General features: G+C 54.2%; 2 protein-coding genes across 10 annotated transcripts in view; one reads left to right on the top strand and one right to left on the bottom strand.

Annotated features, from left to right (window-relative positions):
* Positions 1 to 2,694: 2,694 nt before the first annotated feature.
* On the top strand, positions 2,695 to 15,392 carry OAZ2 (ornithine decarboxylase antizyme 2). The gene is given in 6 exon segments (XM_053988342.1): positions 2,695 to 2,811; positions 6,056 to 6,131; positions 6,133 to 6,213; positions 10,803 to 10,978; positions 12,795 to 12,880; positions 14,637 to 15,392. Coding segments are annotated over 6 exon segments (573 nt in total). The 5' UTR covers positions 2,695 to 2,791; the 3' UTR covers positions 14,771 to 15,392.
* The window catches only part of ZNF609 (zinc finger protein 609), a 72,858-nt gene continuing 54,694 nt past the window's right edge, over positions 6,474 to 24,637 (bottom strand). For 6 of the 9 annotated variants that reach the window (XM_053988330.1, XM_053988333.1, XM_053988332.1 and 3 more), the window contains exons 4-10: positions 23,880 to 23,967; positions 21,151 to 23,509; positions 20,364 to 20,730; positions 20,029 to 20,204; positions 19,331 to 19,547; positions 19,147 to 19,216; positions 16,807 to 19,000 (exon numbers count right to left, since the gene is read on the bottom strand). In XM_053988330.1, the coding sequence (XP_053844305.1) occupies positions 18,994 to 19,000; positions 19,147 to 19,216; positions 19,331 to 19,547; positions 20,029 to 20,204; positions 20,364 to 20,730; positions 21,151 to 23,509; positions 23,880 to 23,967 (3,284 nt within the window). In that variant the 3' untranslated portion in view covers positions 16,807 to 18,993. Of the gene's footprint in view, positions 7,240 to 16,806; positions 19,217 to 19,330; positions 19,548 to 20,028; positions 20,205 to 20,363; positions 20,731 to 21,150; positions 23,510 to 23,879; positions 23,968 to 24,637 lie in introns of those variants that run through there. The other 3 variants (XM_053988338.1, XM_053988337.1, XM_053988336.1) reach the window with 3 other exon arrangements.

Here is a 24,637-nt window from a genome sequence, read left to right as displayed (position 1 = left end):
GGATAGTCAACCCCAGAACCTAGTGTGACAGAGTAAAGCTATTTGGAGGTGTCTGTCCTTCATCAGACTGGCTGTGGCAAAAAGAAACTCTCCAAAAACACGGTGCAACAGCATTTTTCACAGCCAAAATCCTGGGCAGGGTGATAAAACCTGGGGAGAGCAGGAAGGCCCTGAGGCACAGAGGGAATGGAGCGGTGCAGGACCTCGCAGGGCAGGAAAAGAGAGAGCTAGGAGCATTGCGGGCAATGCAGCCAGGTGACAGTGACAAGGGAGAGGACAGGTAGGACCTGAGTCCAAGCAAGGTGTTTTCTGCTCTGTGAAATACCTACCTGCCTGGGGACATGGGAGCTCAGGGGCAGCTCCAGCCATGCCCAGAATATCCCACAGCAGCTCCGTGCAGGGAACAGCCTCACATGGCCAAGAATGGCAAATAAAGAACCTGCTGGCCTCTGCTGGCACCAGCACCACACAAACAGTGACCCCACAGCCTGGCTGTCAGGCCCAGCCTCATGTGGCAGCTCTGCTACCCCAAAACTGTGGCGCAATGTCTCAATGCCAAACCCCAGGCAGAGCAGGAATGATGGGCCCATTGCTCCCAGCAGGGCTCTTGGTGTGCTCTCCTCCGCACTCAGGGGACTCTAAGGCACAGAGCAAGCAACATGATGGGTGCTCCCTGGGTTTGGCACTGAGACAGGGACTATTTCTTGAGGGCAATGCCCCTGTTTGGCCTCCATCCTCATGGCTTGTCAGGACACCTTTCAGTGCACCCAGCACCCTCCCCGGTTGTGCTCATGGGCACAGACCCCTCCACCAGCAGTGGCAAAGCATTGGAGAGCTGTAAGCAACACCAGACACCTTGTGCTTCACACACTCTCCTCCTCAGCACAGATGGGGACACAGAGTGACACGCAATAAAAATTAAAAACCCTTCCCAGGGAGATGCAAAAATAATACTATGTACATTCCAGCTTCCCAAACAACAATCGCCTGAGAAGCCGGCACTGTGGGAAAGTCTCAGTTCGCTTTTCCTGGGCATTATAAATAGAATCAGGGCTTCAAGCAGGGCTGGAAATGCGAAGGAAGGGGGAAAAGGCCATTTAATGGGCTCTGTTTGAACTTGGGCCCTGGCTGATGTCCAGCTTTCTGCAGAACATCTGGTCCTTTCCTGCCGAGCAAGGGGCAGCGCCACTGCACTGGGAACCAGGAAGCCCCAGCCCAGGGATGCTTGTCAGAACCCAGAGCCCCTGAGCCTACTGGGGCATCACACCTCAGGCTGCTGCCTGTGTCACTCAGGAGCTGCTTCTGCCATGCCCAGGTGTGAGATCAGGTGGATCAGTGTGAGATTCTGCGGGACTCCAACCCTGGGGGCTGGGCTGGCATCCACAGGGACTCCAGAGCTTCTCTTCCAAAAGGCTGCTCAGTCCCTGACCCCATGTGAAGGCTCAGCACCCAGCAAGCTCTCTTGCAGAACTAAAGCCCACAAGTTCTTCCATCTGCCTGGTTCTCCAGGAACCTCATCTTTGGCTCTATGACTTCTTTTTTCTCATGGATACATTGCTCACCAAAAGCCCCTGCAGAATCCTGTCATGGGCATCTCCCATGACACATTCTGTTATCCATGTGTTTATTCTTTACACTGGCCCCTACTTACTTGGATTATGGCTGGCTCCTACTTACTGTTGTATCCCAGGCCACATTTTATGCATCAGCAACGTACTTTAAGCAGGATATAGAATCATCATGTCAGGAGATGGTTTGGCTTGGAAGGGACCTTAAATCCCATCTAATTGCAACCCCTCTGCCATGGGCTGGGACACCTTCCACTATCCTAGGTTGCTCCAAGCACTGTCCAACCTGGCCTTGGACACTTCAAGGGATGGGGTAGCCACAGCTTCTCTGGGCAACCTGGGTGCCAGGGCCTCCCCACTTTCACAGGGAGGAATCTCTTCCCAGTCTCTTACCTCTGCACCAGTGGCTTCTTCTATGTGGCTCTGCTATCCATTTCTCGGCTCTGTTCCCAGCCTTTCCTCCCACCACCTCTGCCCCTGTTCCTGCCTGGGCCTTGTCACTACCCACAGCCCAGGCCGCCGGCCTGGGGCTACCTGAGACTTGCTCCACAGGGGTTTTGGGCGAGAACCGGGAGCCCGAGAAGGACTGGAAACCTGAGGGGAGGACCGGGAACCCGCGGGAAGAACCGGGACCCAGGAGATAAACGGGAGCCCGAGGAGAGCCGGGAGCCTGAGGGGAGAAGCAGGGGCCTGAGGGGAAAACTGGGACCCTGGAGAGAACCAGACCACGAGGAGAGCTGGGAGCCTGAGGGGAGAACCGGGACCCTGTGGCTAACCAGGAGCCTGTGGCTAACCGGGGGTCGCAGGCGCGCTCCCCTCAGGCGCGCTCCCCTCAGCCCCTTCAGGGACGCAGCAGGCGCGCGCGCCCGCGCGGCTCGGTGACGTCACGGGCGCGGGGCGGTACGAGGCGGGGGCGAGGCCGGGCGCGCGCCTTTGTTTGGGGTCCAGGCTGCCCGCGCGCCGCGGGGCGGGGCCGGGGGCGGGGCCGGGGGCGCGTAGCGCGGGGGGCGTGTCCGCGCGCGGGCCCGCGGGGTCAGTCGGAGCGCGGCGCCGAGCGGAGCGGAGCGGAGGAGAAGGAGGAGGAGGGGAGGAGGGGAGGAGGACAGGAGGACAGCCGGGGCACAGCCGGGCACCAGCGCCAGCAGCGCCGACAGCGCCGACAGCGACCGCAGCGCCGACAGCGACCGCAGCCGCACCCGCACCCGCACCGGAGCGAGCGCACGATGATAAACACCCAGGACAGGTGTGCTGCGCGCTCCCCGCCCTCCCTCACTCCTCAGCGCGGATGCGGCGGCGGGCGGGCCTGGGGCGCGGGCGGGCGCTGAGGCGGCGGGGAGGCCGCGGGACGTGGGGAGGCCGCTCCACCTTTTCCCGTGTAAAATCCCCATCGAGGCGTTGCTTCCCCCTGGAGGAACCCCCCGGGAGTGGGTCTGGGCTCGCCAGGGCCTGAGCACCTCTCGCTGAGCAGCCCTAGCCGCGGCGGGGTCCGAGCGCTCCCTCCCCGCGCCCCCCGCACCTCTCTCTGCCTAGAGGGAGGTAGCTTTTCCAGGCAGGTTAGGTGTCAGCAGGCACGAACTTGCAGGATCTGTGTATTTTTCTCAGCTGACCGATTTATGTTGTATGTCTGTTCCTTGTTTGGAGTCCCCAGAGTGTCATTTCCTGCGCCTCTGTCGCCGATAAGAGCTCAGAGGATGCGTATGAAGCAGCCTCGCTCCTTGCCCGTTGCATGTGTGGGAGTTGCTTGAGCTGTGCTGTGTTCATCAGATGGTTATTTACTATTTACTCCTCGATTCGGGCTCCTGGATATGTGTCTAGCAATAATAACAATAGTAATAATAATAATAATAAATATTATTATTAATAAATAATTTATTATTATTATTATTATTATTATTATTATTATTATTATTATTATTATTATTATAGTGTAGCTGGATCTCCAGAGCCTGTTTTGGGAAGGGGCAGAAAGGAAATCAAACAAAACAGTCATTTCTGCAACGTCAGTAGAGCTCTGTGGATCCTTCCATCTGGCCTAAGTGTTCAAAACAAATAAAACCCCCAAAACACGAGGAAATGTATCAATTTCAGCCCCTGATGTGGTGGTGGTGGTCTCAGCCTGTCTCTGTGTGCCGGGGCTGCCTAGGAGCAGCGGTGATGGGGTTCTGAAGTTGCTGAGCTGCCCTTTGCACTTCCCAGGGACAGGGCACGGGGTTGGGATCGCTGGGAGCTTAGTGAGTTAAAATTACACCCGCGGGATGAGAGCTTAACATCGACTTCCAGCTCCCCTTCTGGGCAGGGCACAGATGAGCAGCTTGTACTGAGGAGTTTCTCCACGGAAAGGCCTTGGTGGTCTAAAAGCATCTTAATTTCAACCAAGCTGCAGGAAAGCAGCTTCTCCAAGGAGGACAGACGTCAGAAGGGAGCACAAGCCTAACTTTTAAGCTACAAACAGACCTCAGGGAGAGTTGCTGTTTGCGCAAGGATGGATGAAGGGATCAGATGTTGTTGGGTGATTGCATGAATTTCTTCCCAGGGAGCTGAAGCACAGCTGGAGACAGCAAAAGTCCTTTTAATCTGTGCCCCACACACACTTTCTTCCCTGAGGGTGCTGCTCTCAGAACCCTAATCCTTGTGGGGGATAGTGGTGGTGTGCAGGGACCTTGATTTTGGGGGGAGGATAATGGAGGTGCGCAGATTTGGGCCAGGGATGTGCAGGCAGCAGCTGAAGGGGGCTGGTGTTTTGACTTCTGCATGTGCCAGAGGAAGTGAAACCGGGAAGTGTCTTTGGCTGCCTCTCTGTTTTAATTTTTTTTTCCCACAACTCCACTTCATTATCCAGTTTCTCGATGCCTTGGCTGCAAGTTGGAAAGAGCTATCAATAGTACATTGTTGGCTGGAGGGTAGAGGGAGGAGGGAAGGGAATAACAAAGCTGCCAACAGCTTTCGGGGGGGTGGGGACGGCACAAAGTGCTTTGTCATCCTCTCGACATCCTCTACTACTGAACACACACTGGCCCATTGATAGCCCCAGGCACACCAGGGAGCACAGAACAGCCTGCTTTGCCCCCAGACATCTCCTGGTGTATTTAAACTGCCTTTTCTCCAAGAGATGCCTGCTCTACCACATGGGAATGCTGCCCCAGCGCCCCGTCTAGCAAACCTGGGGGAGGGAATATGTGGAGGAAGAATATTAGTGTTTCCTGTAGAAAGATGGTTTTGGTGGTAGGTGGTAAGCAGAGATCCGTGGTGAATTCTGCCTCGTGCATTTGCAAGTTATGTTTTTGGCACTCAGAAATGCCAACTTGTAGTAGTTTGTTTGCAGTTGGCACAGGCAAGTTACAAGGCCAGGTTGGATGGGGCTTGGAGCAACCTGGTGTAGTAGAAGGTGTCCCTGCCTATGACAGGGGGTGGAACTGGATGGGCTTTAAGGTCCCTCCCAGCCCAAACCAGTCTGATTCGTGTTTCTAGGCATCTGAGGTGGTTCTGACAGTGCAGCTCTGTACTTGGTGTTTGGATACTTAAGCCTGTCTGCCTCGTGGACAGGGATTAGAGTGGAAAAACACTGCATTGGGAATCGCTTCAAGTGAGAAGTTTCAGGGCAGACAGTGGTTGTCAGAACAGCTGCAGAATTTATCCACTTCAGCTTCGCTCCGTGCTCATGGAAGCCCTCCCTGACAGTGTTGTTTTGGTGGTGCTTGCATAGCTTTGTGCTGCTGTGTTTCAGAATGGGAGCACTGGAGAAGCACTGTTTTTCCTGCATGGCTTTTGCAGGCTGTGCTAGAGCAACATCGCTGGGCCCCAGCACAGAGCTTTTGTGGTGCTGAGAGAGGAAACAAGGCTCCAGAAGTAAAATAATTGGCTTTGATGAGCTTCTTAAAAGCCAGAGCCTGTGTCCAAAGCAATTCTGGAGGACCATGTGGAGGACTTCCAAATAAACTTGGAAAGTGCAAGGGAAATGTGTTTTCTTGATGTTCAAAGTACCTCTCTGGGGTGAACTTGTAATTTTTAGGGTTGGGGTGGAGGATGCTTGCATGGTGCTTCATGTGTGTGTGAAAAAGTTGCGATGGACGTTGCGGAGTGTATTACAGAACCAACCCTTTCACTTCTCCTGGGTTTGAAAATGTGAAACTTAAACCTTCTCCTCCTGGGCCCTGTTGATCTATTTGTAGATATTTGCCTCTAGAAAATGTGTGCTCATCTGGTCATGTGTTCCCAGCCATCTGCTCCTGGCAGCCTTCCAGGCCTCCCTTATTAGAATGAGGTTGCTCAGCACTCTCTGGGTTCCTGGCTCTAGCCCCTTGCCCATTCCCAAGAAAATACTCTGGGTTCTGCTGCCACTGGGTTCTGCTGCCTCTGGGACAGTGGATGGTTTCAGTGTTGGTATCTGAGGAGCAAGGATACAAATGATTTGGGGGTTTGAGAAGCTGGAGCCTCCAAAATGTGATCCCTGCTAATGTAACACGGTGTTCTCTCTCTTTTTCTTGCAGTAGTATTTTACCTTTGAGTAACTGTCCCCAGCTGCAGTGCTGCAGGCACATCGTTCCAGGGCCTCTGTGGTGCTCCTGATGCCCCTCACCCACTGTCGAAGATCCCCGGTGGGCGAGGGGGTGGCAGGGATCCTTCTCTTTCAGCTCTGGTATATAAGGTGAGATACATTTAACATCTAAACATTGACCTGTACCTGTGCTACAGCTGTGTTCATTTTCTTTCACAGTCTGATGGGAATAAATGCAAAGAACTCCGAGATAATAAGTGGGAGAACAGGTAATTTTTCAGGGACTGAACTGCAGACAGGTCTCTGCTGCTTAAATATCACCTGTTTATTAAGAAATGAGAGACCATTGTGCAGCAGATCATTCACTAGCCTGTCCCCAGGGGCCTGCTGCAGCTATTGTATATGGAGCCTGCATTATCAAAACGTGAAAGGGCTTCTGAAATGCCTGGCAGAGAAAGGAAGTGAGAAGCAGAAAGGTGAAACGCAGCAGAGGATGGGTTGATAAGCTCCTTCCTGCACCCTGGTCCAGAAGGTGAAGCTGTCAGGGCCTGGGAGCTGCCTGAACTGAGGTGCAGGTGGGAGAGGCAGCTCCCAGACAGAGCTGTTTCTAGAACATGAGCACAGGCAGGGCAAGATCAGCAAGGATTTCTGTCTGCAGGCTTGCAGCTGTCTCATTTTGTGTTCCTCTTTGTTCCATGGGACCTTTCCTTTCGAATGAGGAGACCTGGCTGCTCCTTCCTCTAGAGTCATTTGTGTGACTTGGCTCACATCTGTCTCCTTTCTGGGACAAGGGCTGCTTTTCCATTTAGATGAGGCAGACTGAATTTATGCTGACCTTGCAAATTTGGCTGTTGAGCCAGGGGTGTTGTCATAGGTGTTAGACCTGATTTTTAATTAACCCATGGGTGGCACACAGACGTCACCTGAAGAAAAGATACAGACCCTTTCGGGCCACAGCTCCCAGAGTCTCCTCTTAGAGTTCATGAGAGAATCACAAACCTTGTGGCTGCTTTCAGAGTTGCCTTCAGAGTTTTCAGCACTTTCCTCACCTGTTTCCCTTGCAAAATGCCAACCTCTGAGCCTCCAGTGACAAGGTCCCATCAGTTTAATGCTCGAGGTGAATTGTCACAGATGTTTGGGGGGTACAAACTCCAGAGAAGCAGCACAATGGGCTTCCTGTCACAGAAAGAAGATACAAAAATAGCTTCAAGAGGGCTCAGGACAAGTAATGAATCCCCTCTGGGTGGGAAATGGGACCCTGCAGCCAGAACTCCTGCCAGCCAGCTTTGCCAAGCCTTGTGTGTGCACCAGGCAAGGTCCAGAGGTAGAAAATGGGCTCAGCATGGAGGAGGAAGGTGGAAGGAACTGTGATTTTGAGACTTTGGAGTGTTTGATTCCAGTACAGCTGTGAACTTACACAGATTTTGGCAGTGGTGTGTAGGCAGGGGGGATGTCATCCAGATAGCTGCATCCCAGAAATATGGATAGAATTCCTCCTGGATTTATTGCTTGACAAAACTAGCAGAATCTGTCAGAAAATCAGCCCCTTCTGTAACAAAGAATTATGGAATAGTTTGGGTTGGAAAAACCTACGGTCATTGAGTCCAACTGTTCCATCAGCACTGCCCACGTTCACCACTAGCCCATGTCCCCAAGTGCCAAATCCACAGGGCCTTTAAACCCCTCCAGTGATGGTGATTCCTGGGCAGCCTCTGCCAGGGCTGGACAGTCCTTTCAGTGAAAACATTTTCCCTAATATCCAACCTGCTCTGGCCTGGAAATGGTTGAGGTAATTTCCTCTCATCCCATTCCTTGTTCCCTGGGAGCAGAGCACAACTCCCACCTGGCTGTACCCTCCTGTAAAGGAGTTTTAGAGAGCAAGAAGGTCTCCCATGAACCCTCTTTCCTCCTGACTGAGCCCACCCAGCTGCTCCTCATCAGACTTGTGCTCCAGCCCTTTCCCCAACTCTGTTCCCTTCTCTGGGCATGCTCGAGCCCCTCAATGTCTGTCATAGAATGAGGGGCCCAGAACTGACCCCAGGATTTGAGGTGTGTCAGACCTTGGACTGGTGACAGGGTTCTGTCTGCCCCCTCGATGGCCTGCTCAGTCTGGCAGTACTGTAGTTACAGCAGCTGAGCTTTTCAGCCAGCAGCCACCAGCATGACCTGGAAAGGCATCTGGATCTGAAAGTTTAAGTCCTTTTTCCAGCTGTATCAGCTGTTCCAGTCCAAGGGATGACCTTTCTGAACACACCTGCCTCTGCCGGTGCATTCAGCACTCGGATACACCACTGCCATAAACTGGGGCTTCCTGTAACTGTTGGAATTTTTGTGTTAAGAGACTTAATTTAAGCTCAGCCCTCCATCGGAGCTTTGCTGGAGCTGGGAATGCCACAGTGACTGGTGTGGGTGCTGCCCAGCTGAGATGTGCCCTGGCTGGCAGACTTGCAGGTGTAGCACATAGCAGCAGCGGGTGCTTCCACAGCTTTCTCCAGCCACTTGGCCAGGGTGGGCCATAACATCCTTCCTTCTGACCCTGCCCATGTACCAAGGCCTCCCCCCATCTTTCTTGGGACATCTGTGGAGCAGAGCAGGGCTGGAAAATCTTGTGCTCAGTGAATTGGAGCCAAGTGGAAGTTGGTCTTTGCAGCTTTGCGATGCTGAAATGGAGCTGGAGGGCTGGGGAGCCAGGGTTTGGGCAGCTGGGTAAAATTCAGTCTGGTGGCAGGGGGTTTTGTCCACAGGAACATGGCAGGGGGATTTTTCCAGGGTGAACTAAAACTGAATGCTTGTTGTGTAAACAAGATTTTGCTTTGAGCAGCTTCCAAAGAATTTTGGGCTGCTGTTGCTGCTTCACAGGAGCAGCCCACAGAGCCTTTCTCTTTCCCAGCATCTCTGTTTGGATACCTAGAAATAAAGTGTCAGCTGCCCCAGCCAGGCTGTGTAAGCGTAATTCCCACTGAACCGGGGGAACTGGTTCTGCTAATCCCTGTGATCATGCTGCCTTTGGCTCCTGGGCTTTCACAGGGGGGTTTCAGTGGAACAATCTCACTGGACATAATTTCTGGTGACAAGGAAGTTCTCAACCGAATGGCTTAGAATGCTTTTCCCTTCCTATGGCAGTGCCAGTCTTCCCACTCAAAGGCACACCTCCCATGTGTCAATCCCAGCCTGCATTCCTTACCTTCCTCACCCAGTTTTAGTTTTGTGAGCATGGGAAAAGCATGCTGTGGGCTTTTCTGGAGAGAAGGATGTTTTCTGGAACAGAAACACTTTCTGCACTGAAACAACAACTGTAAAGGGTCCTGGAAAGTCACTGCTGAAGGATATGCATATAAGCCCCTTGGATTTGTTTTTTGTAAGAACCTCTGTATTCAGTCCTGCCTTTCTCTGCTGGCTCCACCACAGCCACAGCTTGACCTCACTGGAACAGCTCTCAGTGCATTTCTTGGTGTGCTCAGCCACTCAGACTTCCTTCAAACTCAATGAATAAACTTGTTTCCTACAGGATATTTATTCTGGTGAAGTGTAAACTTGTTTTTCAGCTCAGCTTTGTGAGCTTTCAATGAAAGGCAACTTCCTCTGTTCGGCTTTCAGAAGCCAAGCAACTCCCAATTTACACATGGTATTACTTTGTCACCAGTGTGAATGTCCTCGGAGGCTTCTCTGTCATGCAGTAGTCAAACCAAGGGGCATCTATTTTAAGACAAGAGATAATAGGAATTAAAGCAGTGGGACAGTGGCTTGAGGTGCCTGTAAGGGCTTGTAAGGAGTTGCTGAATTAATCACATTGTTAAAATAAAATATCTGGAGGCTGGACAGTACTCACCCAGTGACCCAGAGGAGTGAACCACTGCCCACCCACCTGCTGAGGAGGGAGGGACACATGACTCCAGGTGCTCTCATGACTTGGGTATCTGCTTTACTTCTGCCCTTCAAAGCTGCACAGGTGCCTGTGAATGTGAGGGACAGGGACACACAAGCTGTCACCAAGTACAGGGGACAGTTCAGCTTCACTGCAGTAACAGCGTTAACTCTGGGCTTTGCTTCTTTCGCTGGGGCTCTTTGCACTGAAATGTGGAAATCATTACTGGGCAAGGCAAGTGCCTGCAGGAATTGTCTGAGGGAATGGGGCTTTAACCACTGAATTGTTTTCTAGGAACTGTTGAGCTGATCCCAAGTAATCTGCATGCTTGGCATCCTCATGGGGAAGGACATGTGCATTTGTGGTCTCTGGAAGAGACCTCCTCACAAGCTTCAGATCTGCTCTGGAATTTCCCTGCACTCTGTGTTTTTCTCCCTTACACCAGGAGGCAAACCATAAAATCTGGGAAAGCAATTTGTGGTCACTCCTGGAACAGGAAGGCTGTGTTGGGGATGGGGAAGGCACCAAACCTGGCTGGGCTGTGGTAGCAGAAGCTCTGTGTTGGGTGTTGGGTCCAGTTGTGTTCTTGGAAGGGCAGTTCATGAAGCACCACCAGATGTGGCTGGAGCCTGCAGTGAAGGAGTGAAGTCTTCTACTCAGAAATTTAATATTATGTCAATATGTAAAACTACATTCTCTTAACAGAAAAACATGGCTAGAAATCACTCTGAGGGCTGAGAACTGTGTGATGTGTCCCTGAGCCAGCAAAAGAGAAGCATAATCCTCTTAGTAAAACCCTAAGACCATTTCTTTGCATTTGCTTTCTCCACTTGTTCCCTGGCTGTTCAGGACTTTGCATTTTTCATTTTCCCAGGATGAGAAGATCACTGTTAGCCAAGATGTCCCAGTGCATGAAGGGAAGCCTCACATTGTCCACTTCCAGTACAAGGTCACAGAAGTGAAGACCTCCTCCTGGGATGCAGTGCTCTCAAACCAGAGCCTCTTTGTGGAAATCCCTGATGGATTATTAGCTGATGGAAGCAAAGAAGGGTAAGTTCTGATCCCTTAGCCATGGCTCCTGGAGGGCAGGACTTCAGTTACATAAGTGATTGTGGATGGACACCCCATCCCTGGAAGTGTTCCAGGCCACGTTGAATGGGGCTTGGAGCAGCATGTTCTAGTGGAAAGTGTCCCTGCCCATGGCAGGAGTTGGAACGAGATGAGTTTTAAGGTCCCTTCCAAACCAAACCATCCTGGGATTCTATGCTGTGTGTGGGGAAAATGGGCTGTGAAATAGCAGCTCTGTTTGTGGTTTGTGCACATTCTGCTCCCTTGTCTGCGGAGTCCCCCATAGGAATATTTTTCCCCCAGTGATATTCCAGATGAGTTACCATTTTTTGAGTCCCAACACTAATGAAAAACAGGCAACAAATGAGCAGAGTGAATCTTCGTATACTTTGGTATAGAAGGCCAACAAGATTTTCTCTGATATTTTATTACTTTTAAATTTTATTTTTCCGCTGGCCACTTGGCAAGCTTATCTTGCCAGATTTTCCTCCCTTTCAGGGAACTAAAAACCTCTCCATCCTATTGATGCTCTCCTCATCAGTAGGTGGATCTGCTCTTGGAGCACTGCCGCACTGGTGCTGGAATCTGCCAGGAGTTCTGATTTTTCTCTTGGCAGAATCTGGTCATGTTTTGTCCAGACAGCTCTGCTATGGGAAGTTTGTGTAAATGCAGCTTCCAGAGCAGCTCCTTCCTGCCAAGTGCTGTGCCAGAGGTCTCCGCTGCAGTGTAGATGTGGCTTTGCTGGATTCCTCTGCAGAGCAATCAGCTCCTCCTAAATCTCCAAGTAGGCTTCATCCCTCAGTGACCTGAGCTAATTTAGGAAAAACCCATTGCTGGGCACCTTCAGGAAGTGACAGTGTTGTTGCTGTCTCACACTTGTCTCATTTGACTCTGAATCCAGATAAATGTTTGTGTAGTTTCTCCAGTTGGCCCGTAAATCTCTGGGCTCTCCCTGGAATGGGTCTTTCTGGGAGGGGATTTATTTGCCAGTGTCATTGTGACTTAAAGCGCAATTTTGTCAGGTTATTTTTAGCTGGGTGAAACAGCCAAGGAGAGGCCAGAAGCCATAATTAAAGTAGTTCATTAACATATTAACAGAACCCTTGCAAATTTAATCTCCTGCGCTGCGCTGACAGCTGGTTACTGAGATGTGAAGTGAAGGCCTGTTTGTCACTGCTCTGGCAGCGCCAGTGGTTGCAAGTGACAGCAGTTGATCGGTGTGCCACCCTGGAGGCTTGCAGAGGGGTTACTGCAGCACCGCTTCCATCAGGAGGTGGCAGAATTAATCCAGCTGGAAAGGCAGGAAACGAGGATTCAGGGGGCAGCAGCTGTGCCATCCAGCTCAGGAAATGGCTTTGCCTGCACACGTGTTCTCTGGGGATGGTTTGTTCTCCTTTTCTGCCTGCCATGAGCTCGGTTCTGGGCAGTTTTCCTTCCCAAAAAGCACAGAACTCCCAAAGCCCCCATGTGCATTGCCAGGGAATGCAGCCTGGCCTGGGAGCAGCTGCAATATTCTGCTTCCTGACTACGAAGGCTTCAGTCCCAAAGCATCACGGGTGGGGAGGGTGTTTGTGGCTGTGAGGACAGGAACTTATCCTGACTCGGAGCAAGGACACCTCCTGAATCTGCGGGGCAGGAAGCCCATTGTTTCAGCACCCATTGTTCACTGGAAGGGAGCTGTAAACAATCTTTGTGTCCGAAATCATCCAAACAGTTGATAATTCGATAATGCTCAGAGGCTTCCTCAGGACAGGACTTCCCAGAGCTGATGTCCTTTTGTCTTCCCTCTCCTTGGCAGGTTGTCAGCACTGCTGGAATTTGCTGAAGAAAAAATGAAAGTCAACTATGTCTTCATATGCTTCAGAAAAAGCAGAGAAGATCGAGGTGAGGGCTGGCCCGCACTTGGGTTCACTCCTGACATCCCACATGGTGCTGCTGAAGCTGTAAAGAAACTTGGTCATCCCAGGGCAAGACCCATGGGACCCTCCTGTGCAGGGATTGTTATGTGCATAATTCTTACGGGAATAGTTTTGCGTGGAGGAAATAAGCCCTTTTTGGAGGGTAAGGGTGAGGGAGTGTTGTGGTTTCTCCAGCAAATCTGCTGGATAGGGCTTGGAGCAACCTAGTCCAGTGGAAGTTGTCCTGGCCCACGGCAGTGGGGTGGAACTCAATGAGCTTTAAGATCCCTTCCAGCCCAAACCAGTCTGGGATTCCATTCATCTGCTTTGCTGCCCTGCCATTAAATACTCTGGCGCAAAAAGCTGCTCCTGGATGATTTGGGGTGATTTTCTCATCCAGTGCCAGTTATTATTCCCCTTTTGGTGAGCAGTGAAGTTTCTGTTTGGCAACAGGCTGCTGTGACATGGAAAGTGAAACCAGGGAGGAGTTATTAGATGGAAAACAAGCACTTAGAGCCTGTTGCCCTGAAATTCATCAGCTTTTTAAAGATCTTCTGGCACTTCTGTCCTTTCCAGGCTTACAGGTAATCCTGGCCCTGGCTCGAGATGTTTATGGCTTTGGGGGCTGCATTAGGGTCTAAAGATAGACGTGCTGGGTGAGGGATTACAACCTGGGGGGCTGGGGGATGTACCAGGCTGGGAACATGTCACTCTAAATCCCACCAGAGTCAGGCTGTATCCTAGCGAGTAATTCCAACCCAATTCTAATTTTACTCTGCAGCTTCATGAGCTGTCCCAGCTTCTCCACAACGAAGGGCCTTAGTAAAGCTGAGCTGAGCCCAGGAAGATGTCATCATCCCTCATTACCGTGCCAGGAATAATTTCCAAATCAAGTCCTGGCTGTTATGTCACCACTAGCACCAGTTGCATAGGTGGCCCCCACGGAGGCTGGGGACAGGGGACAGCCAATGCCAGCAGTTGTTTGTAGGAGTTCTGGAGTGGTCCAGATCCTGGGTCCGTGTCTATCCAGCTGAAATTCAGTGCTGCCAGAAAATATCTTCAGGAGCTCCTCTGCATTATCACTCAGTGTCCTGGAGCTGATTGCCCAAGGGTGCCGTAGGGGTGGAATGCTGCACCAGGGTGACTGTCACAGGGCAGCCATTGCTTCAGTGACACAGACATGGTGCCACAGAACCGTATCTGTCTGGGCTGGCCCCACTCTGAATTCCCACATGTAACCATAAGTGGCTTTCCTGGGGTCCCACCTCGACCTGTGCAGAGCTGTCTGGAGTTTCCAGTGAGCTCCAGCACCTCCTTGTGGAGACAGCAAATGTCTTCCTTGTCCCTAAGCAGAATCCTCTTTGCTGCTGTCTGTCCTCTGTTGGTGCTCAAGGGGTGCTGGGGCAGGACAAATCCTATGGGATGGCCACCTCCATCCTGGGAAAGCAGGGATGTGCAGTTGGTGCAGGCAGACAACCAACGATTTCACAGGGGATAGAAGAAACATTGCAGGAGAAACATGGACAAAGCTGCTCAGCTGCACAGATAAAATCCCTTCGCACTTAGGAGCAGCTGCAATGAGCACAGGAGACAAAAACCCTGCTGGAGAGGGCTGTGCTTCTCTGCATAGGAAGCTCTCAATGCACTCACAGAGGTTGTCCCATGCACTTTGATGTTGATGGCTCAAGGGAGAGGTAAAGAGGATTATTCCTGGTGGTAACAGATCTCCTTCTCTTTGGTAGCTCCACTCCTGAAGACATTCAGCTTCTTGGGCTTTGAGATCGTGCGGCCTGGCCATCCTGCTGTCCCGTCGCGGCCAGATGTGATGTTCATGGTGTACCCCCTGGATCAGAGCTCTTCCTCCGATGAAGAATAGCTGCAGAGCAGAACTCCAGTGGGACCCTAACATGCTGTGGAGAGGAAAAAGGACCACCTCCTTTCCTGAGGAGAGAGAAGCAGAGCTTCTGTTGGACTGCAAGCGCATTTCTCATTGTTAGATTGGGCTGTGTATCCCCAGAGTTGACTCTCATTGAAACATGTTGCCTAGAGAACTATCTATCACACATGTAATCATCACTAGGAAAAGGAAGATGTTTATGAACTGGCATAGGAGCTCTTCCCATGCAGCTGCATGGTGTGGGAGCCCCGGGGTCAGTACCACCTTCGGGACTCCTCTGAACCCCACTGGTGCCTCCTGCCCACCCCAGCGTGGGCTCAGCTGGGACACGACCTGTTCATTTCCCACTCAAGACCTTAAAAACAGCCTGGCTTGTTGTGGGGCACATGCAGGAGACACTCAAGTTTATCCTTTAACACTACATTAAACCCCCCATACATCTCCACTCCAATACTGGTTTAACTGGTCTAACCTTTTATTTCCCCTTTTTTTTTGAAACTTCTTGCTCTTCCAGCTTTTGTTTTACGCAGTCTTAACCCTGTTCCACGTTCCCACTACACTATTACAGCATTCAATAAAAGGGGCATTCAGATGAACTTCACACACCTGGGGCTGCTTATTTGGGAGGACCAGTTTCCTGACCTGCACTGTGATGGTTGGCATAGTCCAAAGAGCCAAGAAAAGCTCCTGCCTTTACCCTCTGCCTCAGGATCACCTCTGCTCCTACTCACCTTCCCACAGGGGTGAGCTCAAGGCTTGAGATGCCACCAATGGCTGTATCCAAACCAGGGGCTTTTCCCAGGAAGGGGTCATGGTGCCATGGATCCATGGTACCAGCAGTAGGTAGGTCATGCCTCAGCCTAGCCCTGGCACTGTCCCTGTATCCTGGCTGGCTCTGTCTGGCAGGCCCCAGGGAAGAGGGCTGTGCCCCAGGGCCAAGCCCTCAAGCTCTTCCTGGCCTGGCCCCTTGTGGGATTGTTCCTGTTGTGCCCTTGCCCTTCATGGATGATTCTGAAGCTGGACCTGAGTCATTCCATATCCACCATGGTGAGTGTTTGGTTAGGGAGAGGTGGGGCTGGGATACGAGTGTGTGTGAATAAATAATCGTAAATTTGGGTCTCTTTTGCCCTCTTTCATCTCCATGAAACAAAGGGAAAGGAGCTCTGCTCCCTTCAGCAGGGCATTAGACCCTCTGAAATGGGCTGTCCTCTGAAAGAGGAACCCTTGGGAATGAGTGTTCCCTGGCTGAAACTGCTGAGTGCTGCTGCTGGCTTGAGAAGAGTGCTGTTTTATCCCTTGTAGCTGGAGCTGCCCTCACTCTGGCCTGGGACTGGCGGTTGCCTCTTGGGTGTCCCTACATGTGCCAGTGGCTGGCTGCCACCCCATGGTGCCCCAGGCTGGCACATCCCAGATGATGGGATGGGAACCACTTTGCTTCTTCTTACTGGTAAAATTGACTGGTAAAATGTAGGATTCTGGTCACAGGAGCTGGAGTGAGGCTGATCTGAGCTCTTCATTGTGCTGGAGATAAGAGGCTGTGCCATTGCATGTGCTTCTCTGGCAATTTCAAATCCTCTCCTGCCCCACCTCAAGTAAAGAAGGGCAAATGTGGATTTCTCAGATCACCAAATTCCTTCCAAAACACCCTCTGGAAAATCTGGAAGGTGCCTCTGGTGTCCCTGGGTGCTGCCTCCCACACGGATCACCTCCATGGCAAAGCTGGAGGAGCAAACCCTGCCTCCAGTACCTCCTGTACCCTGAGGCCATGGTGTAGGGCAGGGTTCAGCCCTGGGGAGTTCTGCCTCCAATCACCAGGTCTGAGCTCAGCTGCAGCACCCACCAGAGCCATGAGTGCTGGGGCAGAGGTGGATCCAGGGGTCAATGAGCACCAAGAGCCTTCTCAGATGCCCGAGATGGGGAAACCCCGTCTCCCACCCCCAAAAATAACTGGCCACACTCTTTAGGGATAAAGGACCAGACTTGGGGGAACAGCAAGAAAAAGCCACCCTCACAGGTTTGTGATTGTCTCTTAAAAAGATTTATTCTCCCTCCTTGCCTAAATGTACAAAGGCAAGAAGAGTACAGTTTGTATATATATATATTTATATATATATATATAAAAAAACAAGGAACTTGGTAATAATGTACACTTTACAGAAGGGCAGAGTCAGGAAGACTGAAATGAAACCCAACACAGCAACGCCAATGGAAACAAGCTATAAACACCAACGGTCTGACACCGGGGCTGGGGGTGGCCCTGTGGGCAGCAGCTGGCCCAGAGAACCCAGAAAATGTCAAACCTCAAACCTATTCTGCATAAACTGCTCTTTCATTTAACACCTAAAGGGAGACTCAACTGGGACCCAACTGGGAAGGTGGGGAGCAGCCCCCCAGCCCCCTCCGACTGCCAGCAAAGCCTGTGGCACCCCCAACACCCCTAGGCACTTCCTATGCGCCGCTGGAGCCACTGTGGGCCCCGGCCGTGCGGGGAGCCCGGCTGTGCCAGGCCGGCCGAGGCTGGAGGTAGGAGCAGCCAGCGGGACACTCCTCCATGGGCGGGATGTGGGGCTCTCCAAAACACCCCGACCCTGCCAGTCTCCAGTCCCGTGGCTGCATGTGGCTCTGTGACAGGTGTGGGGTGGGTCCATCAACCCACCTTGTCCCTGCGGAGTGTGTTGGGCCACATGGCCCCATCTCCTTCCAAACACAACAAAGAGTGGAAGAAAAATGAGACAACAAGAGCAGGCTGACGCCACTGTGCTGCTGGCACCTGAACTGGGCCGAGAGCAGCCAGCACCTCCTTTCCAACTGGGTACAGTGGGATGGGGAAGAAACGGGGAAAGAAAACAAAACCCAAAACAACAGCTTTCAAACAATTGCTTTTTACAGTATGTACAGAGCCCAGCAGGCAGAGCATCCCCGTACAGCGGCCCTCGGGGCCGGGTGCAACACGGACACACACAACTGAGACCGATGGCCCCCATGTCCCCCGGCCGGGCAGCGGGAGAGGCAGGGGCAGAGCAGGGGCGGCCCGGCCACTGCAGGGCCGAGGTAGAGTGTCGGCCTGGGGTGAGCCGCTCTGGGGCTGGGGGCAGAGGACCAGAAAGCCCCTGTCCTCAGAGCTGGGGAGCAGGCCGGAGTGGGAGCCATCTTCCTCCAGGACCTGGTGCCCCCAGCCCTGGCACGAGGCTGGAGCAGGGACCGGCACGGCCCGACATGCCTCTGGCAGAACCTAAGTGTGCTTGTTTCTTGCTGCGCCCTGCCTGCGGCCTGGGGAAGCTGCTCTAAAAGCAAAAGGTGGATGAAAAGGGGAGCCACAGCCCCCCACAGCAGGATGTGCTGCCCCAGGGTTTTGGGAGCACTTGCCGTGATAGTGGGGCAGAGGAAAGGCTGGGATTTGCAGAGTTGCAGCTCCGAAACCAAAGCAAAAGCCTCAGGCAGGAGCTTCAGGCAGGTCTGGACCGTGCACAGCTTGGGAGGCCCTGGCAGCCTGTGGGGTGACAGACGCAGCCCCCAGCTCTGTCCCCTGCTGCCCCCAGCCCCACAGAGCCTTAACCCCCAAGGGCAGAGGCTGCTTTGCCAAGAGCTTCCCCAGCCCCACTCTGGCCACATGCTGGCGGCTCCTGCCCACAAGCACAAAGTTATGGGTGCTGTGGGGTGCAGGACCAGATGAGAGACTGGGAGAGCTCAACAGCTGCCTCCAGCCAGGCTGCCACCCACCCACCTGGCTCACACTAGCCCCCTGACACCCGCCAAGGCTCTGTGAGCCAGTCCTTCCTTCCTTTCCTGAGACTGTGGCCACATGGCAGGCTTGACCCCATGTTCCAAGTCCCCGCCTGCCCCAAGTCCTGTCGTGAAGCAGCAGCTCACAGAGACACGGCAGGGTCCCATATTCATCAAGAAACCTCAGTGCTTCTGTTTCCTCTTCATATGCACCAGGCAGGTGAGTTGCCTCCACCCCAAGTGCTGGTGCTCAGTAGAATAAATATATCCGCAGGTACCAGCTCACCCACTCCACAAAGAGGGGTGGGGTGGGGAGTCAGTGTGTGTCCGACGAGGGGAGAAGACAGAGTCTGCCTCAGATCAGGGCAGGAACGTCAAGCAGTACAATTAACACCATTCAACTGATGTCTAAAGGAGTCTCCAGCGCTTCTCCATGTGAGCCAGTCACACGTCTTGTACAGCCCAGGCATCCCGGTGTGTCACATCCTGCCACGACCCAAGGGCAAGTCAGCTCCCGTGAGCCCCAGCGGCCATGGGCAAACCCTAAACCCTCGAGGGCATCCCGTGAGCGCCCAGCCCGGCCCGGCCGCGCACATGGAGGTGCGGCAGGAGCAGAGCCTTACCGTTCTCACCTCCGGGGAGGCGGGTATAGGGAGGGAGCGGAGCCTTGCTGGCTGGCAACGATGGCTGTGGAGGAGAGACCTGGTGGGGAGAAGACGTGTCAGGAGCTGGTAGACAGGGCCCTCGGGGACAGTGTGAGGGTCCCGTGGCCCAAGGGCAGACGCAGCTCCCCCCCCAGCCCAGCCCCACTCTCACCTGTTGCATAGGGTAGGTTGTACTGTGCTGGCAGCAGCGAGTACCCGAGGTGGTGGTGGTGGTGATGCGTTGAGAGCAGGCGCTGGGAGGGCGACGTGCGGGGCCGGTCGCCGCTCCTCTCCCCCGCACCCGCTCCCCCGACGCTGCTGCAGCTCCCACTGCCCCCCACCACCCCACAGCCACTGCGGTCCCGCTCCTGAGACGTCTTCTCGCTTATCTGGAGAGGAAAAAGCAGACACGTGCTGAGGGACATGACCAGCGACCCCGGGGCACGTATCAGGATGTTCCCTCTGCCTTTGCCCAAAAGGTTCCCATGGGGTGGGATGGCCAAAAGCCACATGGAGGACACAGGGCCTGTTTGAGGACCACTCTTTCCTCACTGTGTCCAAGCTCTGTCTCCCAGCTCAGCCCAGGAGGAGCCACGGGATGAAGACAGCCCCCACATCCCACCTGCCAGCTCCAGGGCTGAGGACAAGTGTCACCTGGTTGCTGCAGGGCCTGGACATGCCCCAGCACTGGGGCACGGGTTTGGCTGGTCCATCCCAAAGGATTTCTAATGTTGGAATCCATGGCTGCAGGTCCCCCACAGCAGCAGAAACACCAAAACCACATGACAAATGGAGCTGCTCCCACCTCATTATAGGATCTAGGGACTATCCCACAGAGCTGGGTGAAGCCAGCGCCCTGCTGATGCTCACCGTGGGTGATTTGCTCTTGTAGTGGCTGGCATGCTGCTGCAGGATGTCAAGGGCCTTGGACTCCGAGCTGGATTTACAGCTCACGCTGGGGCTGGCTCGGGACTTGTCACTGTCATCACTGCCAGATGCCTTGCTCCCATACGGAGAGAAGGAATAGCTGGAGGGTAGGTATGATCCTGGGGGAAGAAAAGCAGTCAGGGCACCCAGAGTATTTGGGCAGCACAGTGAGAGCATGTGGCTCTGTATGTGTGTGAGAGGATGTCCTACAGCCACCCCCCACCCTGAGAGCCAGGACAGCTGGGAATGAACACCCCTTGAAGCTCCCAGCTCCCTACCTGGGTAATTCTGCATCATGACGGTGGGCATGGCACGGTAGCTGGGGTGGTTGGGGTCATACGACTGGCTGTAGGAGTAGCCGTGCATGTACGGGATGTAGGACTGATGCTGCGTGAGGGGTGAGGACACAGGGACGTGGACACTGGGCCTGGGGTCCTTCCCCACCATGCGAGCCTCCTCGGTGGGGGTCAGCTTGCACTCGGAGCTGGTGCTCTCCTTCCCATCCTCCTTGGACGAGGCTTCTTTGCTTCGATTTCTTTCTTCCTTCAACTTTCGGTCCCTCTCCTCTTTCCACCGCTCATCCTCTGTCTTGATGTCTGAGTACTTTGCTGGGTACACATAGGTCCACATCCGGGGCTCAGCTTCCTGCAAGAACAGCCAGGCATCAGAACAGCTGCCTCCCCCTGGTCCTGCCTGTCCCAAAACCTGCCTGCATTTGGAGGAGACTGGCAAACCCCATTCCCCTTCCCTGGGCTCTCCTTGGCCCACCCGTGGCCTCTGCTTCCCGCAAGAACAGCCAACCACCAGAGCAGCTGCCTCCCCGCAGCCCCACCTGTCCCAAATCCAGGCTGGGTTTGGAGGAGATCAGCAAACCCCACTCCCCTTCCTCGGGCTCTCCCTAGCTCATCTGTGGCCTCACAGCCCCACCCTTTTTCTCCCATGGAGTCCCACCACAAGCAGAGGACAATACGTGTTCTCTGAGGTGATGGCCCCAGCAAAGCCCAGTGAGCGGCTTCCTCCAGGAGCAAACCCAAGGCTGGGCTGGCAGACAGGGCAGGGCATTACCTGTCTGTACCAGAGAACAGGGTCCACCTCCGCTTGCCGGCCACACTCGGAGCCAGCCTTCGTCTCAGCCGTCTCCTTCCCTAGGTGACCAGCCTCACTCAGCTTCACCTTGAGCCCCTCGGTGACCTGGCTGCTGCTGGACAGCTTGGACGAGTCCTCCAGCTTGGGGATGATGACGGATTTGGCCATATCAGTACCTCCCTGCTCCTTGGGCTTGCTCAGCCCTGACTTGACAAGGTCTGTGAGGCTTGGGGCTTTAGTCAGCGTTGGGGGCATGGGTGGCTTCTGCTTCCATTCTTCTTTGAGTGCTGCCTCCCTCTCTTTCAAGCCCAGCTCTGCCTTCTTCTCCAGCCCTCGCTGCTGCTGCTGCTCCAGGCTCTGCCGCTGCTTCTGCTGTTCCTCGTACTGCTGGCGGTAGGCAGGGCTGGTGCTCAGCAGGTGAGCATGGTAGCCCTGCTCGCTGTAGCCGTAGGGTGGCACGTAGGCATACTGGTTGTAGTAAAGGGACTGCATGTACATGTTGGGGCGCTGCTGAATGACTGAGGGCTGCTGGCTGGAGCCACTGCCGAGCTCTGCCTTCTTCTCTTCACAGCCTTCACTCTTCACCTTCACCTCCGGGTTCTCCTGCTCCTCGTCCTTCTTCAGCTTCAAGGTCTGTGTCTCGGCTGCAGACTGCCCACCGGGGTTCAGAGGTCCTGGGCTAGCTTGGGGGTAGCCAGGGGAATAGTAGGTTTCAAAGCCTTGGTAGAAAGGAGACTCTTTGCTCTGCGGTTGTGGTGGGAAAAGAGCTTTTTTGGCGCCTTCCTTGACTAGCTGCTCTGGATCCTTTGCCTTCACGCTCTCCAGCTTGCCCTCCCCATCCTCCCCAGCATCAGAGATGTCTGAGTAGGCCGGGCTGTTGGTCTTCACCGAGCTGGCCTCTGCCCCATTCTGGGTGACAACGTGCAGTGGGGTCAGGGGCTGGGCCGGGTTGGTATTCTCCAGCCGGCTGGCCCCACCGATGGAGGGACTGGGTGCGTTGTCAGTGAAGCTGTAGATTTTATCTGCCTCAGCCTTGATGCTAGCGAGCCGGCTCTGGTGGGGGTCAGATGAACCGTTCAGCAGCCCCTCGCCTTTCATCCCCAGCTCACTGGATTCCCCCCGGAAAGGGCTCTTACCTTCCTCTGCTCTGCAGGTTTTTCCAGGAGTCAAAGGGTTTTCCACCTCTTTGGGCTCTTTCTTCTTCTTGTCTTTCTTCTTCTTCTCCTTGGAAGGGGTGAGGGCAGGATTGACAGCGAAGGGCTCTCCCATCACTGTTGGCTTGGGCTGGATGGGTTTGAGCTGGGGGCTGTTGGGCATGGTCTGGACCACAGTTGTGGCGAGGCCAGCAGAGGAGCCGGGGCTGGCTGTGGTCAGCGTGGCAGTCTGGAAGGTGTAAATCGGCTGTGGAGGGATGGCTGGTGCAATGGGTCTGGCGGACTTCAAGCTTTTGGAAGGAATCTTCTCCTGTTTAGCACCAGAGGTCTTCTTTGACTTGTCCTTATCAATGCATCGCTTCTCCAGAGAGTCAAAGTCATCGTTACTCGTCTCATCGGCCACCGAGGGACCATCCTCAGAGCCATCATTGGACAGAGCACCTAGGTCTGTGTCCCCTTCCCCACCCACCTTCTTCTTGCAGGGGACCTTGGCGCTGAACTTGCTGGATGGGGAGGGGCTGTGCGGCTCCATCAAACGCACCTTGGGGGTGGCCGAGCGAGCAGGTGAGAGGGAGCCCTTCTGTGTCCCGGCAGCACCGTTGCAGCTCCCGATGTCGGCATGCAGGGAGGGCTCCTCACCATACTCACTGTCCACATCCGCCTCTAGCTTGCTGTCGTCATCCGTGTGTGCGTGGGCCTGGTGGTACTTCAGCCCATTGATATGCTTGTACTTCTTGTTACAGTTGGGGTGGGGACAGTCGATGAGGATAGGAGAAGGGCAGTTGCGCTCCAGGACAGCTGGCTCCACCTTGACCGTGGCAGGTGGCACTGTAGCCGAGCCCATTGAGTTTGTGCGGATGCGCTTGCTGCCCTTGGAGTCCTCCGAGCTGGAGTTCAGATCCATGTCGGAGAGGGGTTTGCTCTTCCGCTTGGTGACGGAGGAGGGACTGGCCTTCACATCCTCGCCGGTGCCACCAGGCGGGGTGCGGTGGTCTGAGGAGTTCTGGCTGCCCCGGCGCCCCTTGCTGTTGGCTCCCGCCCGGGTCTTGCTGCTGTTGCTGGTCCCCTTGCTGTCCGAGGCAGCAGCCGTCTCATTGACCGGCGTGTTGCTGTTGGGGCGCATCCGCTTGCCCCTGCCCCGGCCGTTGCGCATCTCCAGGTCACTGGTGGGAGAGTCACAGAACCTACAGGGAGGAGGACACAGAGGTTTTAACAGAGAGATGGCTGTGCTGGACTGTGCTGCCCCCAAGGCACAGTGGGGACCCCCTTACTCCCCTCACTACCAATCCCATAGACTTCTCCCCCCACTGACCAATAAAGAGGAACCAGAGAGGTCCCCTGGGATGTGCTGAACTGTCTCCAGTCCCCAGGAGAAGGGATGTGTGACTGCAGGGGCAAAGAGTCATGGAGCAGTTGGGTTGGGCAAGAAGGAGATGCCAATCCCTATGGCAGCCCCATGGGCACAGGGCAGAGCGTCCCAGGTGCCTTGGGGGCCATACAGGGCCAAATTTGCTCTCAGCGCTAGGAGCCCACCAGAGCCCCCCACCCACTTACCGGGGAGGTGCCCAGTCATGCTGCGTGCAGTCCAGCAGTGTCCCCACATATGTCTTGTTCCTCCAGGTGACGTTGACCACCAGCATCCCTGCAAGGCGAGGGGAAAAGGTCATATGGGGCCAGGTGTGACCCCACGGTGCCAGGAACCCGCCCCTCAAGACAGGCAGGAGGAAGAGCTTAGCTCTAAAGTTGAAGGAGGGTGGACAAATGGTCATGGGCTCTCAGAAGAGGTGAGACATTGGGCTCAGGGCTGGAGGGGTATCAAGATGGGAGCTGGAGACTCCCAGCTCATCCCTTCCCTTGGCACGCCTCACCTAAACTCTCTTCCTGTTCCTTACTTTCATGGGATGTTAAAACCCAGTGTTCCCCAAAGGGCTGTGGGATTTCAGGGGTGACCTGAAGATACACATTGGCTCCATGTGTGCTCAGGTAGGGTAGGGAATGTGATCTCCAGGAAGAAAGAGCTGGGAAGACCCTGGGGGAAATGCAGAAAGCTCCTAGCAAAGCTGTGGACCCCAAAGTGGAGCTGCAAACCCTCCAGCAGGGCTATGAACCAGCATGGCCACGAACCTCATGACCCTCCAGAAACAGCTGCTACTGCCACTAGATGGCAAGCTGAGCCCAGCATTCCTGCTCAGGCGCCTGTCCCTGGCAGGAAAACCCAATCCTGGCAGAATATCCATCCCTCTATTGCCCTGGGCACTTTACTTCAGCACCTCCACGGGAATCCCTCTGCCCTGTATTTCCATCTGGAGAAC

Source organism: Vidua macroura, chromosome 12 (genome assembly GCF_024509145.1).
Source record: "Vidua macroura isolate BioBank_ID:100142 chromosome 12, ASM2450914v1, whole genome shotgun sequence".
NCBI lineage: Eukaryota > Metazoa > Chordata > Aves > Passeriformes > Viduidae > Vidua > Vidua macroura.
The sequence above is the reverse complement of the archived record's forward strand: the minus strand, read 5'-3'. Positions and strand labels throughout refer to the sequence as shown.